This window comes from Lethenteron reissneri, unplaced genomic scaffold, assembly GCF_015708825.2.
Source record: "Lethenteron reissneri isolate LAM-NWPU_2019-01 unplaced genomic scaffold, ASM1570882v1 scaffold_1382, whole genome shotgun sequence".
NCBI lineage: Eukaryota > Metazoa > Chordata > Hyperoartia > Petromyzontiformes > Petromyzontidae > Lethenteron > Lethenteron reissneri.
Genome location: NW_026891094.1, coordinates 11,201 through 22,595, shown reverse-complemented (window position 1 = coordinate 22,595; position 11,395 = coordinate 11,201). Strand labels below are relative to the sequence as shown.

The 11,395-nt window shown below is 54.5% G+C and overlaps 1 protein-coding gene across 1 annotated transcript; it reads right to left on the bottom strand.

Annotated features, from left to right (window-relative positions):
- Positions 1 to 10,935, bottom strand: LOC133362133 (uncharacterized). Its single transcript, XM_061581087.1, has 3 exons — positions 10,144 to 10,935; positions 5,623 to 5,692; positions 1 to 822 (listed from the first exon to the last, which is right to left on the bottom strand). Exons 1-3 carry the CDS (start codon positions 10,926 to 10,928, stop codon positions 745 to 747), a joined length of 933 nt encoding a protein of 310 aa, XP_061437071.1. The 5' UTR covers positions 10,929 to 10,935; the 3' UTR covers positions 1 to 744.
- Positions 10,936 to 11,395: the final 460 nt, after the last annotated feature.

Genomic DNA, 11,395 nt, shown 5'->3' with positions numbered 1-11,395 from the left:
TGTGTCACTGAGTGACACACACACAGACACACACAGACACACACAGCGACACACACAGCGACACGGAGCGATAGTGTAGCGGTTAGCGCGCTGCGCTATGAACCCGGTGACCCGAGTTCGATTCCCGCTCACGGCCAACACCAGTGACGATTATCTGAACCGGTCCTGGGCCTCCCCTAGGTCGACTCAGCCTCAAATGAGTACCTGGTGCGGTGTGTAAACATCACCACTAGGGAGACAAAGGCGGTCGGGCGTGGTGCTGGCCACCCACCCCCTCGTGTGCCGTGCTGGCCTTCATAGGTGCTCGCTAACAGCACTTGCCCCTACAGTCTGTTAAGGCTATATAAGGGATCTTTGTTGTCACTGAGTCTGTGTGTGTGTCACTGAGTCTGTGTGTGTCTGTGTGTCTGTGTGTGTGTCTGTGTGTGTGTCACTGAGTCTGTGTGTGTGTCACTGAGTCTGTGTGTGTGTACGTGTGTGTGTCTGTGTGTGTGTCACTGAGTCTGTGTGTGTCTGTGTGTGTGTCTGTGTGTGTCTGTGTGTGTGTCACTGAGTCTGTGTGTGTCTGTGTGTGTGTCACTGAGTCTGTGTGTGTCTGTGTGTGTCTGTGTGTGTGTCTGTGTGTGTCTGTGTGTGTGTCTGTGTGTGTGTCTGTGTGTGTGTCTGTGTGTGTGTCTGTGTGTGTGTCTGTGTGTGTGTCTGTGTGTGTGTCACCGAGTCTGTGTGTGTGTGTCTGTGTGTGTGTCACTGAGTCTGTGTGTTTGGGAAGTTGTCGTCATTGTCGCTGTCTTCGGAGGACGAGTACGGATCCAGAAACAATCTCTGCACACACACACGTACACACACACACACACGTAAACACACACACGTACACACACACACGTTCACACACACACGTACACACACACGTACACACGCACACGTACACACGCACACTAACACACACACACGTACACACACACACGTTCACACACACGTACACACACACACGTACACACACGTACACACACACACGTACACACACACACGTACACACGCACACGTACACACGCACACTAACACACACACACGTACACACACACACGTTCACACACACGTACACACACACACGTACACACACACGTACACACACGTACACACACACACGTTCACACACACACACGTACACACGCACACACGCACACGTTCACACGTACACACACACACGTACACACACACACGTACACACACACGTACACACACACACGTACACACACACGTTCACACACACACGTACACACACACACGTACACACACACACGTACACACACGTACATACACACACGTTCACACACACACGTACACACACGTACACACACACACATACACACACACGTACACACACACACGTACACACACACACGTACACACACACACGTTCACACACACACGTACACACACACACGTTCACACACACACACACGTTCACACACACACGTACACACACACACGTACACACACACACACGTTCACACGCACACGTACACACGCACACGTACACATGCACACGTTCACACACACACGTACACACACACACACGCTCACACACACACACGTACACACACACACGTTCACACACACACGTACACACACACACGTACGCACACACACGTACGCACACACACGTACGCACACACACGTACGCACACACACGTTCACACACACGTTCACACACACTTACACACACACACGTTCACACACACACGTACACACACACACGTACACACACACACGTTCGCACACACACGTACGCACACACACGTACACACACACGTTCACACACACACGTTCACACACACTTACACAACAACAACAACCGCCATTCGCCACTAATTGGCGGTGACGTCACCACGACGCTTGTGCCAGGCCAAGTGCACCTTGAGGCCATGTGAAGTGTCGAACGCCCGCTGACAGGAGGTCACGGGTGCCACGGGTCGACTGACCAAGATGACCGAGATGACTGGCTGATGCACCACCTGTGCCCCCTATTGTACCAACTTGCTGTGCTTTAGCCACCCGGCGCTCCGCTCATTGTTGTGAGCGTCGCTCCTCCGCCCTCCTTTGATGTTGGAGGGCGACTGCCTCCAACTGCCCAGTAGCGTCCTTCACGAGCCTCCTCCACTAAGGCCGATCTTGACACCTGGTACCAGTCATCGGCAAGTCCACTCAGCTCCACGTCCTCCTGCACCACATCACTCCATCTCTTCTCTAGCCCGTGCCGCGCCCGTTTAGCCCCCTCGATCCGGCTGAACAAAAGCTGTTTAGGCATGCGGTGGCTGGGCATGCGGGCTACATGACCCAGCCAACGCAGCCTTGCCTGCCGGAGGAGCTCACCGATGGGACTTTGCCCAGATCTTTCAAGGATTTGTGAGCTCCTCACACAATCCAGCCTGGTTAAACCCAAGATGGATCGTAGGCAGGCCAGCCTAAATGTTTTCAACCGGCGAAGATGCTCCATTAGGGGGGTCCACGTTTCGCAAGCGTAGAGAAGGGAGGGAATGACCGTGGCCCAGAAGACCTGAAGCTTCGTGCGGAGCGACAGACCAGGTAGCTTCCACACAGCGTTACGCAACCGATGAAAAGATATTGCCGCTCGACTGATTCGGAGTGAGACCTCTGCTGACAAACTGGAGCCGGTCATAAGCACACTGCCCAGGTATGGGAAACTCTCCACTCTCTCCACAACTGCCCCATCACCAATTGGGAGTTGTTGGGGTGGAGTGTCCGATGGTACAAAATACCCAGGCAGGTGCTTAGTTTTGGTGGGGCTGATGGTAAGGCCCCACCTCTTAGTGGCACGCTCCAGTCTCAGCAGCAGCGTCTCCAACTCCTCTTCTGAATGAGCAGCTATTACCAAATCATCGGCATACATAACGTGGTTGACCAATAGGGAGCCATCCCTTGATCGCACCCGGGCGTCGATCAGCCTCCCATTATATCTGTACCAAATGGAAATTCCCCCAGTACAGCTATTGAAGGCGTCACGAACTACGCAGTCGAAATAGATGTTAAATAATGTGGGAGCCAGAGGACATCCCTGTCGCACCCCAAGGTGTACAGAGAAAGGCTCCGACTCCCGGCCACGTAGTTTTACCCGGGCCCGCTCACCATCATGAAGGTCCTTAATGATCGTGAGCAGAGGGTCAGGGACTCCGAAAGCATGAAGACCAACCCAGAGCCCAGGCCTACTGATGGTATCATAGGCCTTGACCAAGTCAATAAAATAGAGATGTAGGTCTTGTTGGAATTCCCTACACCTCTGCTGTAGCAGACGGACAGAAAATATGGCATCTATACAGGACCACCCTTTCCTGAAACCGCATTGGGGTTCCGCAAGCCTCTCCTCAGCGTGCCTAGCAAGGCGATGTTGAATAATCCTTGCCAGGATCTTTCCCGGCACACTGAGGAGTGAGATGCCCCTGTAGTTGTTACAGTCTGTGCGGTCTCCCTTCTTAAAGAGGGGGACCACCAGGGCATCCTTCCAATCCTGCGGAGCCCGTCCAGCGGTCCAGACTGTTGTTATGATGTCATATAGGGCAATCTGTGCACAAGCACCACCCTCCCACAGCATTTCGCTTGGGAGATCATCTCTGCCCGGTGCCTTTCCTGGTCTCAGGCTCTGGATTGCCTTCAGTACTTCCTCAACGGATGGCACCTCAGTCAGCCACTCACAGGGGGTGACTTCTTCTTCCAATATTTGAGGCACCGAAGCCTCAGCAGGGTTATCCCCACTTTGTGCCATGATATTTTTCTGGCTGAGAGATTTTCCCTCCCCCAGGAGCTCAGAGAAATGCTCAGCAAATATGCAAACCTGTTCCTGAGTGTCGGAGATTGGATCACCGTTTTTTCCCCTAATGATGGTAATAGGTGTGGCGCTGCAGGTTACTTTTTTGATGGAGTTAAATAGTGATTTGTGATCGCAGGCCACTGAGGCAGATTCCATCTCCTCAGCAACCCGCGACCACCACCCTTCCTTGCAGCGCCTTACGGCTCTCCGAACCTCCAAGCGAAGGCTGCGGTAAACCTCCTCATTCTCTGACGTGGGATGCTGTAGGCGATGAGAGTGGGCCTGTCGCTTTTTCTCAATTAACCTGAACACCTCCTCTGTCAGCCAGGGTTTCTGGGGAGGTCTGGACCGCCATTGCAGCTGCATGAGTCACAGTCTTAAACCTCGCCCATTTACCCTCGACATCAGGTGGAGTGGGGGACGATGCCAACCCCAGCTGCAAGCGATGATGAAATTCTCTCTTGCAACTTTCATCAGCTAACTGAGACCAGGCCACTTTTGGTTGGAATGGGATCCTGGGTGTACACCCACCACCGGAGTGGATAAATGGCAGGCGCATCTTACAGATGACTAGTCGATGGTCAGAGGGCAGATCAGCTCCACGGTAGGTCCTGGTGTCAAGGACATGGGCTCGCATCCGCTGGTCCGTCACTATGTAGTCCAGCAGATGTTCTTGCTTGGACCCGGCATGCATCCATGATGTTGTGTGGATGCGCCGATGCCGGAAGAGCGTGTTGGTAATTACAAGCCCATGGGCTGCACAAAAATCTAGCAGCCTCCTACCATTGTTATTGAGCTGATCTGGCCCATGCCTTCCAATCACTCCAGACCAGGTGCCAGCATCATGACCAACTCGGGCATTGAAGTCCCGAGTGGCCACTTTAGCCAGCACCTGTGACAGGAGGTCATAGAAAGCGTCTGACTCATCGGCTTTGCCTGCATCCCTCCACGGATGTTCGTCTTCGGTGGGGGCATAAGTAACCACGACCACCACTCCTCGCCTCCGGTTGATGGGACGGCGAGCCCAAAGTATCCTGGGGCTTACAGCTTCCCACACCTCCCACGCCCCCTTCATTCTTTTGTTCAGAAGAAGAGCCACACCCTGTTGTTTGGCAGTCTCCTGCCCCGAGTAGAGGACTGCCCACCCCTCAAGAGCCAGAACCGGTCCACCGGACCTCCTGAATGCCACAGAGATCCAGGCGGTACCGGTCCAGCTCCCGACAAAGGAGTGGCAGCCTCTTCTCCGCAGTGAGCGTTCGAACATTCCACGTGGCCAACCGCAATGGTTTTTCGTTGTTTCTGGAGGAGCCCCGAGGGTGAAGATTCAATCTCCTGGCTCCGCCAAATGGGGTTTGGCCAGGAGACGTCATAAAAGCCTGACCCCCCGGGGCCTCCGGCACAAGCTTATTAGTTACAGGTTTATGTTTAATTCGTGGTTTCGTGGTAATTAATAGAAGGTGGAGGGGTTACCAGCCCCTCGCAGCCGTCCAGAGCCCCCGTTTAGCCACTGTGGTGGTCACAGATGCCATGAGGGGAGAGGCCAATGGGCATTGGCCCTCCCCCCACAGCACTGCCCACGACAGTGTTGCCCGTCCGGCACACACGTTCACACACACGTACACACACACGTACACACACACGTACACACACACGTACACACACACACACGTACGCACACACGTACACACACGTACGCACACACGTACACACACACGTACACACACGTACACACACACACGTACGCACACACACACGTACACACACACGTACACACACACACGTACGCACACACCGACCTTTGAGCTGGACAGTGTCCGCGAACTGCGTCTTTTTTTCTCGTACCACACTCCTTGGTTGAAGACGGGGCTGTGGGTAACCACATTGACAGCACTCACCCACAGCGGCACTCACCACGCAGACACCCATAGACATCACCACACAGACACCCATAGACATCACCACACAGACACCCATAGACATCATCACCACGCAGACACCCATAGACATCACCACACAGACACCCATAGATTCACCACACAGAGACAGATGTGTCATAAATCCGCTCCGGACGATATCGTGTCTTTTGTCTGGTCTGTATTTGTTCTCCATGTACACAGCTCCCTCACACGCCGGGTTCCTTTTCCCCCGTTACTCCAGTGTGGCGTTCGCTCGCTCGCTCCCTCACACCTCTCCACCAGAGGTTGCAACCGGGTATCCGATACCCGGCTACCCGTACCCGGCCGGGTACGGGTAGCCGTTTGCGACCCTGGTGCGGCCGGGTACGGGTAGGCCGTGAGTCACTGGTGAGTAACCATTTGTCACTCATTTCGGGTAGGGTACGGGTAGGGAACGGGTACCCGTACCCAGCCGGGTACAGGTAGGGTACGGGTATCGGGTATAGGTAGGGTACGGGTACAGGTAGGCCGTGAGTCACCGGTGAGTAACCGTTTGTCACTCGTTTCGGGTAGGGTACGGGTAGGGAACGGGTACCCGTACCCAGCTGGGTACGGGTAGGGTACGGGTACGGCCGGGTACGGGTACCCGTTTACGACCCTGGTGCGGCCGGGTACGGGTGTCGGGTACGGGTAATCGGGTACAGGGGGTAAGGAATCAAAACCCGTTTGCGACCTCTGCTCTCCACACTGACCACGAGCTTGTGTCTCTCTACCCCTTACACCACGTGGCCCACGTGATGCCACCCATCCAATCAGCAGCCTCACCCCTGGAACCTTCTAGATGTTGCTGTGCAGCCCCAGGGCCACGCCTCTGGCTCGACATCCCATTGGCTGCGGGCTGAGGCCGGCAGAGCCAATCACCATCGCCCAGTTATCCCCCCCCCCCCAGACACACACACACAATATGCATCTTCATATTACACGTGTATGTTTATGTGTGTATGTATATGTGTGTGTATGTGTGTGCATGTATATGTGTGTATGTGTATGTATATGTGTGTGTATGTATATGTGTGTGTATGTGTGTGTATGTGTAGGGATTATTACGGGAGAAACGGCGGACAACAAACACAGGGGTGTTGGCACTCACATACACGGGTGGTCACACCGACGTCCGCATCCGTTATTGCCCACGCCCCCAGCCCTCGGAGGTGATCCCTATAAAAGGTGGAGACCCAAAGAGCTCGAGGCAGTTCGACACGAAGCTGACCAGTGAAGATCCAAGACTCGGAGATTAGGCCCTGGGACTCCCCGGTCTCGCCGTCCTTATAAGGGCCGAGCCGGGTAAGCCAGCGGCGCGGCCCAAAAGCTTCCAGACCGCTGCCCTTATCAGGGCAAGGCTGGTTAGCTGGTGCCGAGATCTGTGCTTGCCAGGGCCAGATCAGTCAGCCTCCCGTAGCCCAGTAGAGGAGGACTGGGGAACAGGACAGGGGGCTTAGTACTAGGGTGGGTTTCCCATAGTACGGGTGAAGGGGTCGATACCCCTTCAACTATTGTGCCTGTCCCTGGGTTAATAAACAGAGTGTGCCTCAACTTCGACATCGTCTCCTCGAACTTACTACATATGTGTGTGTATGTATATGTGTGTGTATGTGAATGGGGAGCGGTAGTGTAGCGGTTAGCGCTACGCTGCGCTATGAACCCGGCGACCCGGGTTCGATTCCCGCTCACGGCCAACACCAGTGACGATTATCTGAACCGGTCCTGGGCCTCCCGTAGGTCGACTCAGCCTGAAATGAGTACCTGGTGCGGTGTGTAAACATCGCCACTGGGGAGACAAAGGCGGTCGGGCGTGGTGCTGGCCACACACCCCCTCGTGTGCCGTGCCGGCCTTCATAGGTGCTCGCTAACAGCACTTGCCCCTACAGTCTGTTAAGGCTATACGGAGGATCTTTGTCTTGTGTATGTGTAATGGCAGGGTGACACCTGAGGGGTTACTGCGGTTATAGCTGCATGACGTAACGCCTCATCGTGAAGGGGCGCATCTTGGGTCGAAGATGAAGGGCTGAGTCAGTCGAGAAGCTGATGTCGAGGGTAAATGGGCGAGGTTTAGGACTGTGACTCACGCAGCTGCAATGGCTGCTTTGGGTATGCGGTCCAGACCTCCCCAGAGACCCTGGCTGACAGAGGAGGTGTTCAGGATAGTTGAGAAAAAGCGACAGGCCCACTCTCATCAGCTACAACATCCCACGTCGGAGAATGAGGCTTCGCTCGGAGGTTCGGAGAGGCGTGAGGCGCTGCAAGGATGGGTGGTGGTCGCGGATCACAATTTCCTATTTAACTCCATCAAAAAAGTAACCTGCAGCGCCACACCTATTACCATCATTAGGGGAAAAAACGGTAATCCAATCTCCGACCCCCAGGGAACAGGTTTGCAGATTTTTTGAGCATTTCTGTGAGGTCCTGGGGGAGGGGAAATCCCTCAGCCAGGAAAACATCATGGCACAAAGTGGGGATGCCCCTGTTGAGGCTGCGGTGCCTCAAATATTGGAAGAAGTCACCCCCTGTGAGTGGCTGGCTGAGGTGCCATCTGTTGAGGAAGTACTGAAGGTGATCCAGAGTCTGAGACCAGGAAAGGCACCGGGCAGAGATGATCTCCCAAGCGAAATGCTGAGGGAGGGTGGCGTTTGTGCACAGACTGCCCTACATGACATCATAACAACAGTCTGGACCACTGGACGGGTTCCGCAGGACTGGAAGGATGCCCTGGTGACCCCCTCTTTAAGAAGGGGGACCGCACAGACTGTAACAACTACAGGGGTTTCAGGAAAGGGCAGTCCTGCACAGATGCCATATTTTCTGTCCGTCTGCTACAGCAGAGGTGTAGGGAATTCCAAAAAGACCTACATCTCTGCTTTATTGACCTGGTCAAGGCCTATGATACCATCAGTAGGACTGGGCTCTGGGTTGTTCTTCGTGCTTTCGGAGTCCCTGACCCTCTGCTCACGATCATTAAGAACCTTCATGATGGTGAGTGGGCCCGGGAAAACTACGTGGCCGGGAGTCGGAGCCATTCCCTGTACACCTTGGGGTGCGACAGGGATGTCCTCTGGCTCCCACATTATTTAACATCTATTTTGACCACGTAGTTCGTGAAGCCTTCAATAGCTGTACCAGGGGAATTTCCATTTGGTACAGATATAATGAGAGGCTGATCGATGCCCGGGTGCGGTCAAGGGATGGCTCCCTATTGGTCAACCACGTTATGTATCCCGATGATTTGGTAATTGCTGCTCATTCAGAGGAGGAGTTGGAGACGCTGCTGCTGAAACTGGAGTGTGCCACTAAGAGGTGGGGCCTTACCATCAGCCCCACCAAAACTAAGCACTTGCCTTGGTATTTTGTACCATCGGACACTCCACCCCCACAACTCCTAATCGGTGATGGGGAAGTTGTGAAGAGAGTGGAGAGTTTCCCATACCTGGGCAGTGTGCTTATGACCGTCTCTGGTTTAACAGCAGAGGTCTCACTCCGAATCAGTCGAATGGCATGTATCTTTTAATCGGTTGCGTAACGCTATGTGGAAGCTTCAGGTCTTCTCGGCCACGGTCATTCCCTCCCTTCTCTACGCTTGCGAAACGTGCACTCCCCTAATGGAACATCTTCGCCGGTTACCCAGATCTTTCAAGGATCACAAATCCTTGAAAGATCTGGGCAAAGTCCCATCGGTGAGCACCTCCAGCAGGCAAGGCTGCGTTGGCTGGGTCATGTAGCCCGCATGGCCAGCCACCGCATGCCTAAACAGCTTTTGTTCGGCCGGAACAAGGGGGCGAAACTGGCGCGGCACGGGTTATAGAAGAGATGGAGTGATGTGGTACAGGAGGACGTGGAGCTGAGTGGACTTGCCGATGACTGGTACCAGCAGTGTCAAGATCAGCCTCTGTGAGCGACGCTCACAACAACGAGTGGAGTGCTGGGTGGCTAAAGCACAGCAATTTGGCACAGTAGGGGGCACAGGTGGTGCATCAGCCAGTCGTCTCGGTCATCACAGTCAGTCGACCCGTGGCACCTGCTGGGTCTGCCCCGTGACCTCCTGCCAGCGGGTGTTCGACACTTCACGTGGTAGCCTCAAGGTGCACATGGCCTGGCACAAGCGTCGTGGTGACGTCACCGCCACTTAGTGGCGAATGGCGGTTGTGTGTTGTTGTTGTATATATATGTATGTGTATGTATGTGTGTGTATGTGTGTATGTGTGTATGTATGTGTGTGTATGTGTGTGTATGTATATATATGTATGTGTATGTATGTGTGTGTATGTATGTGTGTATGTATGTATATGTATGTATATATATGTGTGTGTATGTATGTGTTGTGTATGTATATATATGTGTATGTATATATATGTATAAGTGTGTGTGTACCTCTTTCTCTCCTGCTCCGTGGGGCTGCCTCGCCCCGTGAGGCTCCGCTGGCGCTTGAGGACGACGTGGGAGGAGGAGGAGGCCATCAACACCTCCTCACTGTCACCCTCCTCGTCCTCCACCTCCTCACCCTTCTCATCCTCATCCACCTCACCCTCCACCTCCTCCGCACCCTCCACCTCCTCCTCACTGTCACCCACCTCCTCGTCCTCATCATCCACCTCCTCCTCACCCTCCTCACCCTCCCCACCCTTCCCATCCACCTCCTCACCCTCCTCACCCTTCTTATCCAACTCGTCACCCTTCCCATCCTCCACCTCCTCCTCACCCTTCCCATCCTCCACCTCACTCTTATCTTCCACTTCATCTCCCTTCTCCTCCATTACCACCTCCACCTCATCTCCCTTCTCCGCCATCACCACCTCCACCTCCTTGACCTTCTCCTCCACCACCACCTCCACCTCCTTGACCTTCCCGATGAGGTCACCGCCAGCGGCCACAACATCTCCCTTCTCCTCCACCATCACCACCTCCACCTCATCGCCCTTCTCCTCCACCACCACCTCCAACCCCTTGACCTTCCCGGCGCTGTCACCACCAGCGGCCACGGCATTTCCCTTCTCCGCCATCATCACCACCTCCACCTCATCGACCTTCTCCTCCACCACCACCTCCAACCCCTTGACCTTCCCGGTGAGGTCACCGCCGCCACCGCGACCGGCGCCGCTCAACGTAGTGGGGTCACCGCGGCGCAGCCCGGCACGGCCTCCTTGGTGTGAAGACATCCTGCAGCTGCCAACACCGACTCACACAGAGACACACAGACTCACTACACAGAGACACACAGACTCACTACACAGAGACACACAGACTCACTACACAGAGACTCACACAGACTCACCACACAGAGACACACAGACTCACTACACAGAGACCCACACAGACTCACACAGAGACCCACAGACTCACTACACAGAGACCCACACAGACTCACACAGAGACCTACAGACTCACACAGAGATCCACACAGAGACCCATAGACTCACACAGAGACCCACGGACTCACCACACAGAGACCCACAGACTCACTACACAGAGACCCACACAGACTCACACAGAGACCCATAGACTCACTACACAGAGAGACCCACAGACTCACACAGAGACCCACAGACTCACACAGAGACCCACAGACTCACCACACAGAGACCCATAGACTCACCACACAGAGACTCACAGACTCACCACACAG

Excerpts from the sequence above, each read along its gene's own strand:
- LOC133362133 (XM_061581087.1), bottom strand. The coding sequence starts at position 10,928 with ATGTCTTCACACCAAGGAGGCCGTGCCGGGCTGCGCCGCGGTGACCCC. Across the intron at positions 5,693-10,143 it reads ACGGAGCAGGAGAGAAAGAG|CCCCGTCTTCAACCAAGGAG; the intron begins GTACACACACAC and ends GGTTACCCACAG. Across the intron at positions 823-5,622 it reads GGACACTGTCCAGCTCAAAG|AGATTGTTTCTGGATCCGTA; the intron begins GTCGGTGTGTGC and ends GTGTGTGTGCAG.